Here is an 18,171-nt window from a genome sequence, read left to right as displayed (position 1 = left end):
GAGGGGGAGAAAGAGAGAGAGAGTGTGTGTTTTTGTTTGTTCTGCCAAGAAGAGCCCCCCCCCCAAGCGAGGCCAGAGCAGCACAGTCAGCTGTTCCGCAGCCAGCAAGCAGGGCAGTCACAGGCCAGGATGCAAGGAGAACTTGGGTCATTGTGGCCGCAGGCAAGCAGGTGGTGGGATGGAGAAGGTGGGGCTGGTGGGCTTGCTGCTTCCTGCACCTGAAAAATAATAAGACCTTCCCGAAAATAAGCCTAACCCCTTATTTGGAGGGTCAAAAGAAAATAAGACCCCATCTTATTTTTGGGGAAACGTGGTAGAAGAGAATATTTGTGAGAGAAATTGCTTTTGTATTTTTTGTACAAAGTTATCAAATCCCCAAATAAACAGTTCAGTTCAAACATTATAGCAAACTATATTTAGTCATTATGAGCCAAAATCAAACCATGAACCAAGAATTTTAAGTAAACTGTGATGGCTGCAACTCCAAACTTACATTCTACTTCTGTTATCTGCAAAAGCTTCAACTTATGCCCATTCATTCTTATAACCATATTCCATGGTTTATTCTTACACCATTTCACATTGCCTAACATTCCACAATTTCAGTCAATTTTACTGCTATCTGAGGTCAAGTTCCATCTTTTCATTAGACCTATTATATTTGTGTATGATCTAGATTGTGTACTCTTTGTTCCCAGAGAGTGTAGGGGGAAATATTAGGGTTGAATGGACTGAATCTTCAGCCTATCTCTATTGGCCAAATTCCATTATTTTTATGCTGAAAAAAGAACTAATAATATTTCTAAACATTGGCCATTTTCACATAGAATGAACCAGAATTCTGGAGAATCCTCACTGTAATTGAGCTGTTGATATACCTGGCTCATTAGTTATGTTTCATTCCTCACAATTATACAAGAGGTCAAACAAATCCCATCCCTTTGGCACGTTGCCATCATCAGAAATGTTGGCTTTATCTCAATGCTTACAAGCCAGAATTGTAAACCATGGTTCCTTTCTCATTTAGAAATTATGGCTTGCATGGAGAGCAACAGCCAAACATCTCTAGTACAATTTATATGCCAATAAATCATTCCAGATTTATTTAACAATTAAAGCTAGCAGGAATAGTGAATAAGATGAAATTCACCAGCATGCATTCATCATAAGCCATGATTTTCAATAATGCTAATTTATTGTTCAGTCTTTATTCTATTATTGTTTTAAATGACTTTTAAAAAAAATCTAGAAATAAGCAGAACCTAAATTACAACAACAAATAATTGGGAGAAATAATTTGTTTTTTTCTTATCCCTTAAATGCCATTACATGCACTAGAATCAATTACTAACAAGTGTTTGTAACCTACAATCTTGCCAGTTAAAGTTGGCTCTCACTAATCAATCTATTAAAACATTCAGTTATTAATTTGCTATCATGACATTCACCTGGCCTGAATAGGACTGGTTTAAATTTGTGTTACAAAATAGCACACTATAAGATATTACCTGGAATTACAATTTCCAGTTATTTTTATTTCATGCTTAGCATGCAGGAAGCTTGGTAAGTTTATGAATTTTATAGGTTTTTTTTTTCTGTTCCTGGAACAAGAAAGGATAAAATTTATGAAAATTCAGTATATCTGTGCGTGAAAACTTTGTGCCAATTTGTGTGTGTGTGTGTGTGTGTGTGTGTACATACATATATACATACACATTGCAGAAACTATATAAATTTAAATTTAATCTTTGAGCCAATATTGCATAGGTTATTGCTGTTACAAGAAATGCATTATAATAGTATACACTGAATTGAGGATAAAGAATACATTATAAGTTGGTCTGCCTTTTTAGAAATCCTTGTGGCTACTTCTGGGAAATCTAAAAGGTCCCCAATATAGAGGTGGATGAAAAAACATCCTATTCATAATTTGGTTTCATAGGTTTCATTTTCACTAATGAGGCTGCTTTCTACAGTAACAATAGCCATGAATTTGGGTACATACTTTTTTTTTGCATTCTTGTAGATAACAGGACCAAACTGGTTAAATTTAAGAGCTTTGAGGGCTGTTTATCAGTTAAAAGGTAAATAACAATTTCACTCTGACTCATGCATTTCCTCACCTCCAGTGTTTGAATTATTGTTGCTCTGCATACTATTCAGATTTCAAAAAGCAATGCTACATTCCCTGAAAGGCTTATTAAATGAGATTTCTGTTCATGTGTTTCAAAACCACAACCACAACATATTTTACTGCATGCTGGAACTATGTGGGTTGACAGCTTATCTAATATGCATTCCACATTTAAGTGCTAAGAATGGGTATTTGCACTGTACATCTTATGTCATTGCTTAGGTAGCTTTTTCCAAAAAGGTGGGGAAGGGCTAAGTATCATAGCATGAATTCCTAGGGAGGAAAACTCAACAAAGGAAGCTATTCTTAAGGATAGTCTCTTCTCAGTGACCACTGATGTCATCTTAAATCAATATGGAGAAATCCATTAACCCTGTGGTACAAGAGACCACATAAAGAATTTCTGATTAGGAAATATGAAACCGTGAGTTGAACATTTATTGAAAAGTGGAATATCTTCAAAGACTGTGATTGTGGAAACTTCTACAAGATGCCTTATTATCAAATCTCTTTATTCTTTTTGATTTTATAATGTTTAAGGGTGCTCCAGAGTCCTCTAGGACAGAGATCCTTAACTTGGATCCATACACCGGCACCAGTGCACAGTATACCAGCAACTGAACCATGCAATAAAGTGAAGACTCGTATGCGGGATGAAGGCACTACACGAAACCATGTCCCCTCTGGTCTGCAGGGAAGCCTCTCTCCATGGAACCGGTCCCTGGTGCCCAAAAGGTTGGGGGTCTAGGGGAACCTGGTAATCTTGGATTAATAGCCATTGTCTAAAAAGATCTTGGTATATTATTTATCCCAAATGTTCATAAGTACATTTCCACTTATAAGTTTTGCAATGAGAATGATGAAAGGAATGTGGAGAAGAGAAACATGAGTTGTAAGCATTGTAATTTAAGCAACACATAATCCTGTCTACTGGGGGCAAAGAGGGGGTTTTGAGGACAGAAGCAGAGAAAAATCCCTAGTTGTGAACCTTTTTCTGAAACCTACTTTCCAATTGTTCAAGAGTTTTTAAAGAAAAAGAATCATCCTCATAGTATTAACCTTAAATGGGGCATTTTTATGTAGTACACTCCTACCGTTTTAAGAAAATAAGTACTAACTTTTATCAATTTATAGTTCTGCGAATAAGGTTGTCCAGTTTTGATTTAGCCTTTGCTATCATGCTATGTTGTCCAAAACACTTTCTAGCTTTTGTATTCAAAATCCAAGAACTTGCAGCTACTTAAAAAGGAGAAGAAAAAGGAAATCCAGCATAAAGACTTAACCAAAAGATAGTCCAATTTCATTGTTTCATCTATCCACTTAAGGACTAAATGTTACCTGAAAATAGTCTGTGATGAAGGATCCAAGCTCACTCTTCAACAACTGCCTGGAAAGAAATGGATCACTTATCATGAAAACACTTCCAGAAAATAGTAATAAAAAAAGACATTTACTGAACTCTACAATGCAGAGGTGACTAAGAAGATACTTTGACTTTTATGTATTGTTTAATTTTATTTCTTTCATTCAAAGAATCCTAAATTGTGGAACACCAAACTGTTAGCTGGTATGAAATTACATTCAAAGCCGGCTTCGTACGTTTTTAATGTCATTTATCCCACACTTGCATGAATCATTTAGAATCACATTCTGACAATGCATTTGTTGTAGCATGTTAACTATCTGGATTAGAAATACTTATTTGTATGAGACAAACTTGATAGTAAGAACTTGATCAAAAGACCTGAGTCTTCATACTTAATTCCTGTTAAGGAAGAACAAGTTCAATTTCTAAAGAAGGCAAGATCTGATTTGGCTATCTCCTACATTCCTAGATATTATTTTTGAGTGGGCTGGAAAGCAAAACCAAGATTTCTACTCTTTCCATTCAGGTTAACTCGTAATGCTTTGATGTCCTATCCCACATGCATTTAATGCCTAATAATCATGAAGAAAGAATTTCAAACCTTACAAAAATCTGTTAAGACTAGGTCCAGTCACCATGCTAGAAGAGAAACATTTTCAGCAACTTTCCAGTACAGAAAACCCCTGTCATTTTCTGATCAATGACAAACATTATACAATTCCAATTTCAACACTTTATCCTCAAGTAAATCACTATAATATTGCTTTTTAAATCTGAATCTTTTCAAGCAGAATTGAGGTATAGCTGGTTTTGAATACCTGAAAATAAAGGACAGGATGAACCCCATGGAACTTTCAACTAAACCCTGTCTGTGACTTCTAAATAATAATTTAAAAATCATTTTGCAGTAGGATGTTGCTATTATGGCAAAACCTCCCTGTTACAGTTTGTCATGAAGCTGAGACTCTGAGGCATCACTTTTCTCCTTGCTGCACCCAGTAATTTATAGTACCAACATTAATTCAATACATGAGATTTGTAAGAATTCTGAATTCCTGTCCTCAATTTCAACCCCATAGTGCTTCTCAAATTATGGGCAGCCATTCTTCACCAATGTTATTTCTTTCCTCCTTTTTAAATTATCCCATTCACTGGACTAACAAATTTGCTTTCTGAGCTTATGTAAACTAAAACCACCAATTCCTTCCCTAATCCTGTATGATCAAAACCTTCCAGGCATTCACCCAATACGTTTGCTATTCATTTTCTCACTCCAGCAATTAACCAATCCGCTGAACAAACCTAATCAGGCATCCTTGCAAAGTAAGCTTTATTAGTCGAAGGATTTTGTGATCTGGAGCCCAATTTAGTTCATGCATCAAGTGAACTTTAATCCACATAACAAAATTCATTTGTCTTTCAAATGAAATACACAAATTTGCTGTGATGTGCCAATCCATTTATCCTTCTAGAAATTATGATAGAAGAGGTGTAATTGGTGGTTTTGTTGACAGCTGATTGATCCAATTGAAATTTCTGTCCCTTCTTGTTATACACAAGCAAGCTAGTTATATGCATTTGCTTATATACATGGAAGGCAGTTGCATAGCTGGAGAAACAAATGCTGCCTTCACAAAGAACAAAATGAATGTACTGCTGTTAGCAACAACTTTCCTTTCCAAGTCTCTTATTTAAAGTATGCATTAAAGCAGTAAGATTTTTATTCTTAAGCATGAAGGGGGGGGGGGTATGATTTCAGAAACTTATAAAACCATTTGTCAGAGCATGAAGAATTGTATCTTACCGAGATGATACAAAAAGCAAACAAAAACCTTTATGAAGGCTTCATTTTTGTTTTCAATGCAAGATCTTATGGCCAAAACTGCATGCTTTAAACAGATGTTTTTAAATCAGTCACATAAATCTCTGCTACTGGAAAAAATGTTAGAGCTGTTTTTAATTAACTCACTGGGTACATACAGTATCAATCAGAAGCATGGAGGATACTGATAAACTTTTGTCGAAACATTTTAGCTTTCTTGGCATTGTCAATGTTTAAACAAGTTCACGAAGTGGAAGGAAGAAAGGCCATGAAGTGTGTGGGGGTTGCGGGGGAGACCATTCTATGTGTTTATCAAATCTGAAGCTATAATCAAATTAATGTTTGTTTCCATTTCCTAGAGAAAATTCTTACCTATTGCCATGCCTTTGTTTTTTGTTTTTTGGTGCCTTAAAGTCATTGTTGACTCTTGATGACTACTTGGACAAGTCCCTGTGGTATTCTTGGCAAGGTTTTCAAAAGGGGTTTGCCATTAGGGCTGAGAGAAAATGAGTGGCTCAAGGTCACCCAGCTGGCTTTGTGCTAAGGCTCAAGATCATCCAACTGGCTTTGTGTTAAGGCATGAAGAACTCATGGTCTCCTGCTTTCTAATCTGGTGCCTTAACCACTACACCAAATAGGCTCCATCAAGACATGAATGTTTTTTGTGCTCATATATCTGACCAAACCATTCCAATAAATTCATTGCATGATCAGTGCCTGTTTTCATCATTATACAAACTTTTGTGACTTGCAAAGATATTCCCAACTGAACATTGAAATCTGCAATATTCTACACCTAGTGATCTCTCTGACACGTATTCTTTTTCACCTCCTCTCTTTCATATACACAAATTCAGTACCTAAATATGATTCCATTCAGATTTCGAAGAGCAGACCTACTGCATCCCACTTCCAAAAACACCAAACATCAAAGCAGATGTTTAACTGTTTAACTGTTTATTTCATTTGTATGCCGCCCTTTTCCCCCGAGGGGGACTCAGGGCGGCTCACAGCTCAAAACAAGGGAAGGGGGGATACAAACAATTTGACAACATAAAACAATACATAATTTAAAAGCGCAACAATCATACCATTCGAGATAGGGGCACGATTCTTTAGCCCCAGGCCTGTCGGAACAGCCAGGTTTTAAGGGCTTTGCGGAAGGCCTGGAGGGTGGTGAGGGTGCGAATCTCCACGGGGAGTTCGTTCCAGAGGGTCGGAGCAGCCACAGAGAAGGCTCTCCTCCGGGTAGTCGCCAGTTGACACTGGCCGGCGGATGGAATTCGGAGGAGGCCTAATCTGTGGGATCTAATCGGTCTGGTGGAGGTAATTGGCAGCAGGCGGTCTCTCAAGTACCCAGGTCCAATACCATGAAGGGCTTTATAAGTGATGACTAGCACCTTGAAGCGTATCCGGAGACCAATAGGCAGCCAGTGCAGCTCGCGGAGGATAGGTGTTACGTGGGTGAACCGAGGTGCACCCACAATCGCTCGCGCGGCTGCATTCTGGACAAGCTGAAGTCGCCGAATGCTCTTCAAGGGCTGCCCCATGTAGAGCACGTTGCATCAGTAATACCTCATAGGTTTTTTTTAAAGAAAAAGCAGGGGCATAGAGACAAAAACCTGTCTGAGGAGGAAACCCATAGTTCTTTTCTATGATGCCACTCCTTTAAAGCATCACCTTATAAAGCAGCAGCATTCATGCAGCACCTCAGTCAACTCAACCAACTCAGAGAAAATCAAACAGAACTTTTCTCACCCTCAATTAAATCTTTGCACCACAAAGTGCAAATTTTACTCATATCTGACCCCACATATATTATTGCAGAATAATAGTGATAGGGAAAACTCCTCAAACTCTTTGCAAAAATTCAAAAGAAAACAATCTCAGCCCTGCTTACATGCAAATGGCTCCATCACATAGCATCATTGCTCTGTCCGCTAAAAATATGAAGCATGTGTAACTACCACATTAACAACAACTCAACCAGCCACCAATAAGCCATTCTTACAGGTGATAGCTGAAAAGACACCCTTTGTGATAGCCATTTCTTAATTATAATTGTGGCATGTACAGTTTCCTCCAAAATAAGTCAGGGTCTTATTTTCTTTTGACCTCCAAAATAAGTGCTTGGCCTTATTTTCAGGGAGATCTTATTATTTTGAGGCGCAGGAGGCGGTGAGCGTGGTCACCTCATGGCTGCTGCTATGTTGCAATATTTTGGGGGAGGGTTTATTTTGGGGGGAAGGTGCATGCAATCAAAAGCCCAATTGAGCTTATTATCTGAGGAGCTCTTATTTTCGGGAAAATGGTAAAGTAGAGGCCAGGGATGGAGGATAGCAAGCTTGACAGCCCCCCCCCCCCAACCCAGGCAAGGACCGCTCTCCTTGTGGAAAGCACACCCAGGATCAGCATCCAATGCAGCCAGATTGGCCCTGGGGTTACACAGGGGTCCCCAAGAAGCAGGAGCAGTGCCAGCCACTGCACAGCTCTCCCCTAGCATTCCCTCCTCACCCTGTGAGGCGATGATGCCGAGAGCCCTGAGATGTAAATAATTTTCTGGAAGAGGAACCGGGCCAAATTCTGATCTCAACCATCCATTACTGCCACTGCTACTGCAAGAAATCCCCTGGTAATAAGAGGAAGAAGGACCTAATTCCATTCTCCTGCTTCCCATGTAAAATCATTGATATATGACCTTTTTTTCTGTTGTGAATTTCTGCACTGCTGTAGCATCATAAAAAGTCCATAGTTCAGTCTCCTTTCCTGTGCCATTAAAAGAAGCATATTGGGAATCCCAGTTACTGCCACAGCACAAAGCTCTTGGCATTACTTTTGCCCTGACCTGGGATGGCTGTTGAATCAAGTTCAGTTAAATCCACATACCTGACATTTTCGTTGAGGATGTAGAGTTCATTGTTTTGCAAGCCTCCCCCTTTGAAGACATTGATCACTGCTGTTTGAACGCTGCCAAACAGAAGGAGAAGGTTAGGGGAGTCATAAATAATGAATGTCATTGCCTGATTTACACAAAGCAATGAAACTGCAGTCAAAAACCGTGTAAATATATCGGAGAGTAGAGAAGGAGATTAATTGCCCCTAAATGACTTCTGCATTCCACTCCCCATGGAATCATTAGGCTCCTTTGCCCACGGCTGTGGAGAGAAATATAATTATACAGATATCTAGAGACTAATACAGGCAGGTGCTAGCCAAAATTAAGTGCACCGCTGTTTCCTTCTGCCCTTATGCAGCTCTTATTTAGAGCACTGGCATGACTATTGCATCATCTTTTTTGGAAACAAAAAGCAACTCTGGAAATTTTGGCCATTGAGTATTCTGACTTTTTCAGGCATACACAAAGGCCAGTGATTAAACAGAGTTTGCTTCATTGCAAACCACAAAAGAATACTTTCTTATAAAAGAAAGGAAGAAGAACCAAAGTGTTGTGCATGTTTCACAAGATGCAAAAACTTATCTCTGTAGGACTGCATGGCCAAATTAGTGTGGAACAGTCTCTGAATTAACCCAGCCTCCCCCTCCCCCCATAAAACATGAAAAAATGTTTGCCAAGATAACAGAATTCAAGAAAATAAGGACATTTTTACTAGTTCCTTCATAATACAGCTATATATAAATATATTTGTACAAACTATCCACTTTCAAGCCAATCACAGTTCTCAGCTAGCACCATGTGGACTTGAGAGGGAGACGAAAGTAGAATCAATCATTGCTGTCTGCAACAATTTGTAAATGCTCTCTGCACCATTAACTGCAGGCATTTAAATAGGGCTGTGCTTCTAGTTACTGATCTCGTGATAATTCACAGAGGTAGTCCTCAATTTACGGTAGTTTAATAACTGCATTTATGATGGCTTAGAAAATGGTCGTGCTGTCCCCTTTGCCTGCAGTCACATGATTGCATTTCAGGCTTTTGGTAAAACATTTGCATTTGCAAACATATGTCAATTGCCTTGTCGTCATGTGATTGCCATTTGCAATTTTCTCTGTTGGCTTCCCCAGAAAGTCAATGGGAAAGCCAGCAGGGAAGGGCATGCAGGGGTGGTGGTGGTGGAGCATTTTAGGTTCATTCCCCCAGTGCACCAAGGAATTTCCCCTTCCCTCTATTCAGCAATGGAAAATCCATGCATGCATTGAAGGAACAAATCTCGTATCTGGCAAAAAAAAAAAAAAAAAAAGTCAGCAAATGCCTTTGTTTTCACAATCATTTGGAAGGCCCCTTCTCCAAACTAGGGGTTTTGGAGAAGGAGCCTTCTGAACCACCTCAAGAATGGGGACCAGCAACTGCAGAATGCAAAAGTAAATAGACCTGGGCATGGTGGGGTAGCGAGAGGGTCTGGGTTTCCCTGTGTAATGGGAGGCCCAGACCTTTTCCCCAGCATTCTACTTAACAGCCTGCAAAGGTGCTTAACACTCACAACTGGAAGAGCTGGGACTGCAGTCATTGAATGAAATGACATCTTGCTTAATTACCATTTTATTTAATGATTAAGATTCTGGGACCAATTGTGGCCATAAGTGGGCTACTAGTACAGCATAGAGTCACAGTTTGATACTATGAGAAATGCCCTTGAGGGAGCTCACTTTTTTTCTCTCTAAACCACTACACTGGTAACCATTCATCTGAATCAACAAATTATGTTTGGAACTTTTTCTTCTTAGCATAATTTTAAATAATAACTTAAAATAACTTTAAATAATAACTTGACAAGTTAACCAAGCAATAAAAGTAGAATTAACTGTAGCCATAAAATCATTTTCAATACATACGCCAAGACATTTTTTGTAACCACACTTTAAAATCACCCAGACACACCTACACAGAAATCTCTCTGGTGTGAAAAAATCCCTGCCAGGGTATTGTCAAGTTCTCACAACATGTTATCTCACAAAACCAGACAGATAACTCAAGTTTATTCACTCATCCTCTTGAGGCATTCTGGAGAAGTTTAAACCAGATTTGATCCAAAATCTTTTCCTTTGCACACCAAAGAGGAAAAATGATCTCCTCCCAGAATATACATACAATTAGTGAGAAATCCAAAGAATTGCACAGATAGTTTTTGAATTCAAACACATAGAGAAATCCAGTAATGCCCGAAGAAGAACATTATAAGGTATAAAAGAGCTCCGAAATATTTTGGGTACAAGAGGAAAAATGTTTTATTGAGTGCACGCATCCTCCCTGTGGACAATTCCTTATACTAAATGCATCTTTTCTCAAGATATGCTGTGGCTATAATGTACAACCACATCATCCCTGAGAGACACCTCACTGCTTTATGGAATTACCATGCGAGAGACCTTGCACACTCTGAAGCAACTTTTTACCCTCTAAATCCAAGTCTCAAGGCATCAAATATATATTCACAGGATGCTTCTCACCTGTTCCAGGCAGAGTTTGATCTGAACTGTAGAGATTGCCGAGCTGCCAAGAATCGTGGCAAATCACTCAGCACTGGGGAGCTCATGAAACGTGGCCGGGGCTTTCGGAACGAGCCCATCTTCTGAAATTGGAAATCAAAAACTCGAGCTATGATGGAGTCGATGTCATCCGTTTAGACGGAAGGGGATGAGGAAATGGATTTGCATGAGGATATTGAGGTTAACTGGCAGGGAAGATACTTCTGTTTCCTCAGGAATCAGAATTCAACCTGTCAAAAAGTGGAAACAACAAAGAAAAATTGAGGCTTAAACATGCTTTATAAACTATACTACTGTATATGACAGACTGGTCGTAGCACCTCTATTCTGAGGTGGTTAACTCATTGTAATAAAAAAAACCCTCTTTCATTTTAAGTTCATCCTTAAGAGACATTCTGGTTTTCTAATGTTAACATGCCAGTATTTAGAATCTTTTGGGGGAAAAAACAAAAAGAAGATTGGCTTAAAAACTCATGTTTGTAATAAATGTATAGAAATCAGGACACATAAAAAAGAAAACAGTAAGGAAGAGGAATGTGCTATCTATCTATCCACTCCCCCCTTTCTCTATCTCTATCTTTCTCTATATCTACCCAGCTTCCTATCATCTTTTTCTATCTACCATCTATCTATCTATCTATCTATCTATCTATCTATCTATCTATCTATCTATCTATCTATCTATCTATCATCTATCATCTATATAATCTATCTATCTAAGGAACAAGTCATGCCATTATTTTGTTCAGAAGGTTTTACCCACACTGAATGTAGGTACCTCTTAAGGATTTTTAACATTGCAATATGCCTAACCCAAGTACAGCAGGAACACTGTCCCACTTATGCACTAACAACAACACCAGGCCTGTTAGGAAGGATCCCCCATTACCCAGAGCCGAGGTGGCGCAGTGGTTAAATGCAGCACTGCAGGCTACTTCAGCTGACTGCAGTTCTGCAGTTCAAATCTCACTGGCTCAGGGTTGACTCAGCCTTCCATCCTTCTGACATGGGTAAAATGAGGACCCGGATTGTTGTTGGGGGCAATATGCTGACTCTGTAAACCGCTTAGAGAGGGCTGAAAGCCCTAAGAAGCGGTATATAAGTCTAACTACTATTGCTATTGCTATTTAAAGGACCACTGAAAAAAGTAGGCCGAGGCCTTTTGTTAAAACTCCTCTAGATCTAATGGAGAATTGCTGAAAATAGTCAAAGACTCGGAGCTTTACTGTAAAGCAATGTTGCAATCAATTTCTTGTGAAATCATTACATAGCAATGAGTAAGGCTGAGGTTGGTAATACTATACCAAGCTTTTGGATCATTACCAGTGGAAATTTCCTTTACAGTTTAGACAATGCCACTCCCACTTGCTAGGACTGTCACGATGCCAAAGGGGATTTGGGTTGCCCAAACTGGTTTTGTTTTGACTTTAAATGTAGTTCTCAGGTCAAAGCTAGACAATGGGAATTTTAGATCTATACATTTTCTTTAATCATCAGTGGTAGGCAGGGACTTAGAAAATTGCCTGTGCTTTTCTTATAAAACAGCATAGTATATTAACAATCATGAGCTGAAATTTCTGATTCACATCTTAAGCTTATAAGAAGCTTGTTTCGACCACAGTTTCAACTAACCTCACCTTGCAATATATGGATAATACTGTATATTACTTCAAAGTCATGATAATCAAGCATAATAATAATGAGTACAACTGGAAGGTTTTACATTTCTATAGAATTTTCATCTTGACAAACATGCAATTTATATTCCAGAATCAGGATGAGAGTAAGTGCAAATGAGAGAGACTTTAGTGGATCATGATCAACCCAAAATCCATTCCTTCTTCTAAATATGACTAAGCTTGAGTCTAACCCAAGACTGTCAATGTTTGTTTATTCATTTCAGAAGCATCAAGATTAATATGAGACATAGTACATGATATAAAACTTAATATATAAAATGCAAGATTAAAGTATGTGCAAATTAAACAGATCTTGCCCAGAAACTAGCAACATTAATTGCACTCTGTTGTGTTGCTCTGAGGTCCTCAAGTGTACACTGATCAGGACATAAAGAGCAGGTGTAAATATATGTTGTTGTCTGCATGTCACCACAATCATAAACGGAAAAAGCTAACAGAAAGTCCCGTTTGTTCAGAGTGTTTTTGGGTTTGTTGTACCAATGCACAGTTTGTTCAATGATTTCTGAACTTCCCAGCTTTCTTCAGTCTTTACAAAAGACTGTAAATTAGGTTTAGGTTTAGGTTTATTGGGATTTATATGCCGCCCTTTTCCCTGAGGGGACTCAGGGCGGCTTACAACCACAGGGGAGGGGAAGTGCAAGGTCAAAACAAACACTTTGTGAACAAAAGAAAAATAATAAAACACAGCTTTCATTCAGCAATCAAACACTCGGGCGGGTAATTGGAAGCCTATCCCCAGGCCTGCTGGGAGAGCCAGATCTTGAGGGCTGCGCGGAAGGTCTGGGTCGTGGTGAGGGTGCGGATCTCCATGGGGAGCTCGTTCCATAGGGTCGGGGCAGCAACAGAAAAGGCTCTCCTCCGTGTGGTCGCCAGTCGACATTGACTGGCAGATGGAATTCGGAGGAGGCCCAGTCTGTGCGATCTGATTGGTCGATTTAGGGAGGTAATCGGCAGAAGGCGGTCTCTCAAGTACCTAGATCCACTACCATGGAGTGCTTTAAAGATGGTCATCATTATCCTGAAGCGCACCCGGAGACCCACAGGCACCCAGTGCAGCTCGCGGAGGACAGGTGTAACGTGGGCGAACCGAGGTGCGCCCACTATCACTCGCGCGGCTGCATTTTGGACTAGCTGTAGTCGCCGGATGCACTTCAGGGGCAACCCCATGTAGAGCCCATTGCAGTATTCCAGTCTAGAGATCACAAGGGCTCGAGTGACTGTTGTGAGGGCCCCCCGATCTAGGTAGGGCCGCAACTGGCGGACCAGGCGAACCTGGGCAAATGCCCCCCTGGTCACAGCTGACAGCTGGTGGTCAAAAGTCAGCTGTGGATCCAGGAGGACTCCTAAGTTGCGGACCCTATCTGAGGGGTATAAAATTTGACCCCCCAGCCTAAGCGTTGGTGTATTAGCCAAATTATTGGGGGGGAAACACAACAGCCACTCGGTCTTATCCGGGTTGAGCACCAGTTTGTTAGCACTCATCCAGTCCTTAACGGCCTCCAGACCCCGGTTCATCACGTCCACCGCTTCATTGAGTTGGCACGGGGCGGACAGATACAATTGTGTATCGTCCGCATATTGATGGTATTTTATCCCGTGCCTCCGAATGATCTCGCCCAGCGGTTTCATGTATATGTTAAATAGTAGGGGGGATAGGACCGAACCCTGAGGTACTCCACATGTTAGGGGCCTCAGGGACGATCTCTGCCCCCCCACTAACACCGACTGCGACCTGTCCGAGAGGTAAGAGGAGAACCACCGCAAAACAGTGCCTCCCACTCCCACCTCCCGCAGTCGTCGCAGAAGGATACCATGGTCGATGGTATCGAAAGCCGCTGAGAGGTCAAGGAGAACCAGGATGGACGCATAGCCTCCATCTCTGGCCCTCCAGAGATCATCGGTCAATGCGACCAAAGCGGTTTCTGTGCTGTAACCAGGTCTGAAGCCGGACTGGAAGGGGTCAAGATAGCTAGCTTCCTCCAAGGCCCGTCGAAGCTGAAAGGCCACCACTTTCTCAACAACCTTCCCGATAAAGGGAAGGTTGGAGACAGGACGAAAGTTGTTTAAGATGGCTGGATCTAACGATGGTTTCTTTAGGAGGGGTCTCACCACCGCCGTTTTGAGTACGGCGGGGAAGTGCCCCTCCCGAAGAGAGGCGGTGACAACCGCCTGGATCCAGCCATGTGTCACCTCCCTGCTGTTAGCCACCAGCCAGGAGGGACACGGGTCCAGAATACAAGTGGAGGCACTTACAGCTCGGATGGCCTTGTCCACATCCCCAGAGGCAACTTCCTGGAACTCAACCCAGAACTGATGTGGCAAATGATCCTCCTGTGTCTCAGCTGGATCTACTGCGGTGGAGTCCAAGTCCGATCGCAACCGAGCTACTTTGTCCGCCAAGAATTGAGCATAATCCTCAGCCCTCACTAAAATATTAGTGATATTAAAATAGGTTAAATTTCTATTTTATTTTATTGGGATATTTTATATGGTTGCCTATTCACTCACAGTGACTCTAGGTGGCTTACAGATAATTTTAAAAATGTAGAAAAATAAAAATAAAAAAAGGAAAAATAACAAAATAATAATAAAATAAAAACCCACCCCACCCCTTAACAACACATATTGAAATCAACCATTTAATGAGTTCCATCCCAGTCTGGCTTCCCCACACCTGCTGGCAAAACCACATCTTCAGAGCCTTCTGAAAGAGTGCTGGAGTGGGGACCAGTATAATTTCTAGAGGGATGATGTTCCAGGAGGAGGGAGCCACTATGGAGAAGGCCCTTCTTCTGGGTCCCGCCATATGTATTTTCTTAAGGGACGGGACCTGCAACATTCCATGCCTCAGTACTCTAGTGGGGTCGAGTGGTTGTGACCAGCCAGAGATGGTCCCTCAAATAACTTAAGGTTTATACTACCATAGATAAATTCCTTTTTAAAAATATGTCATAGATTTTTCTTCTCTAGAAAAACAGCAAATATTCTTAAAACAAAGAGGCTAATCCAATAAAGTGTTGGCTCTAATCTGCTTAAATTCTCTTCAATAAATTCTACTTTCATTGGGTAGAAAATGTCCTTCCCTTAGATAGCCAACTTCATCCTGAGCACGTAAACACATAACTGTATAGCATGTTTAGTACTATAAAAGTAAATAATTAACAAAGAAAAAGGTGCAAGTGTTCCTATAGACTTGTTAAATTACAACTGAAATTTGAAATGAACTCAACAATATCTATTCTAAAGGCGAGGCATCAAAGTCTTGGGTTAATTCAGGGATAGGCATTCAACTCTCAAATCTATTTTATGATCTCACCAGATCCCTTTCACACATGGTTTCCCACAATTTATGGAAATTAATTCATGATCCATTAGCAATGATAACTTAACTTACAGATTTTTATTTTAAAAATAAATCCCTATATTCACTCTCTATCAAATAGAAAAAAATACAAAAACACACAATTTTGGTTACATCTATACGAGTAACACAAGTTTGCTCAACTATGAATCTCACCATTGTATAAAAAAATATTAAATGCCACCCCAGCCTCCTTTAATTAAACAGCAATATAGAAGTTGACTGGTCAATTGCAATCAAATTCTCCCTCAGCACACCAGCTCGGGGAAAAATCTCCCCTGATGCTAGGGTTTTCTTTTCCCTATAACTAAGCACCGCAGAAAGAAAAAAGTTAAGCTTATTTATATGTCATAAAATTATCTTTTACTATATGTAAAAACAAAATATAAAGATCCTTTAGTACATTCTTTCCAAACTTATATGTATCAGTTGTAACAATTCCCACAATTTTTGCTTACAGATAATCTTCAACTTCAAGTTATGCCCAAAATTTCTGTTGATAAGCCAGATAGTTGTTAAGTGAATTTTGTCTCGTTTTACATACTTTCTTGCCACACTTGTTAAATAAATCACTACAGTAGTTAAATTAGTAACATGGTTGTTAACTGAACCTGGCTTTCCCATTGACTGCTTGCTGGAAGGTGGCAAAAAGTGATGATATGATCGCATCATGATACTGCAACCATCATAAATAAGAATAAGTTACCAAGCAATTAAATTTTATTACGTGACCATGGGGATGCTACAACAGTGGTAAGTGTGAACAGTGGTCCTATATCACTTTTTCAGTGCCACTATAACTTTGAATGGTCACTAAATGAACTGTTGTAAGTCGAGGAATACCTATATAATAGAGTAGAATGGTATAAAACAAAGACAAAGAAGAAGAGAAAAAGATGAAGATGGGTTTAGAGATGGGCAAAATCATCACCCATCTTATAGGCTTCTTACCTAAACTTACGTCACATTCGTATTCACTCCCTCTCAGGCTTTGATTGCCTGTTTGTTTTCCTAGAGAAATGTGAATGAAGACCCAGAGAAGCACTATTTATTTCAGCTTCTTGAAACAGCAACTGCCCAAGTAAGGTTTTCATAGGAAGTCTGGAAAACCAAGTTCAGCCTTCAGGTCATAGGTTTCCCCATCTCTAGTACAAATCATTGTGCAAAAGTATTGATGTTCAAAACAAGAAAATTCCAAATCACTCACAAACCTTTGTTATCCTGAATGCAAGGGAAATACAACTAGAAGGTTGAACTAAGTTCAGAAGAACTGGATAGATGATGAAATTCTTATTTCTCATCTAGAATGTTAGAATTATAGATCACATGGTTTCCTGGATGGAAGGCTTTGATTTGGGGTGGACAGACTGATAGTGTTTTTGATGTTTTTCATTAATATAGTTCCTGTTACAGGAAGGCTTATTTTTTTCAGTAATATACACATAGCACTAATCAAGACTTTTGTATTATTATTATCAATTATGATCTTTGTAAGTCTTAGGCACTTTTGCTGTTGTAGATCTTCCTTAAGTGAAAACAATAGTATTAAAAATATTTTGCATAGTACTCTACTTCTTTTATATTTTACAGAGAAATGGGGAACAGTAAATAATATATGCATTTTATAATAATAATTAACCCACAAGTGATTATTCTGTTTGCCCAAAATCATTGAAGTTACTAAATTTTAGTATCCACCTTGTACCTATAGGTTACAAAGAAGATAATTGGTTTCATGTTCTAAGCGTTTGTGTTTCGTTGGTGGTTTTTTAATTAAAAGGCATGGGAATAAATTATTTATTAAAAGGCATAAAAATAACTTCTATTTCATTTCTTTCTTCCCTATTTAAAAAGTGAGTAAACATTTTCATGAGCCTTAGGCCTATTGTGCCTAATGAATAAGTCAATCTTAGCACTATATTATATAAAAAAGCTTCAGAAGCAAAACATATAGTTTACATCTGATCATCAGTAAATCAGAAAACAAATTGTCAAATAACATACTTTTCACTGCTATTTTTCAGATAGCCCATAACCTTACATTTGGAACAGGTATAAACAAGTAACTGAAAATGACATTTTTACTTAAGCCAAACAGCTGGTTTCATTGCAAGCTTTGGAATAATTTGTCCAAGTCTAGAAATTACACTTTCTTCTCCTTAAAGAACATCTTGTTTACATGTCATTACAACAATAAAACAATAACTAGTTTATTCAGTAAACAATGTTAAATCAGACTGACCGTAAAAGTAATTTACAAAGATAAAATAAAACATATATTTTATTACAGCTAATCATATGTATGTAGAATATGCTGCCTAACGGTGCAGTTATCTCCAAGGT

The 18,171-nt window shown here is 39.3% G+C and overlaps 1 protein-coding gene across 2 annotated transcripts in view; it reads right to left on the bottom strand.

Annotated features, from left to right (window-relative positions):
- Positions 1–18,171, bottom strand: part of PRR5L (proline rich 5 like) — a 73,720-nt gene that overhangs the window by 35,960 nt on the left and 19,589 nt on the right. For both annotated transcript variants that reach the window (XM_087719807.1, XM_087719815.1), the window contains 3 exons: positions 10,729–10,997; positions 8,209–8,289; positions 3,473–3,521 (listed from right to left, as the gene is read on the bottom strand). In XM_087719807.1, coding sequence (XP_087575933.1) covers positions 3,473–3,521; positions 8,209–8,289; positions 10,729–10,847 — 249 coding nt within the window. In that variant the 5' untranslated portion in view covers positions 10,848–10,997. The remainder of the gene's footprint in view (positions 1–3,472; positions 3,522–8,208; positions 8,290–10,728; positions 10,998–18,171) is intronic.

The sequence above is a fragment of the Thamnophis sirtalis genome, unplaced genomic scaffold, assembly GCF_051295495.1.
Source record: "Thamnophis sirtalis isolate CommonGarterSnake01/CBP01778 unplaced genomic scaffold, rThaSir2_p1.2 scaffold_1, whole genome shotgun sequence".
Classification (NCBI taxonomy): domain Eukaryota; kingdom Metazoa; phylum Chordata; class Lepidosauria; order Squamata; family Natricidae; genus Thamnophis; species Thamnophis sirtalis.
The sequence above is the reverse complement of the archived record's forward strand: the minus strand, read 5'-3'. Positions and strand labels throughout refer to the sequence as shown.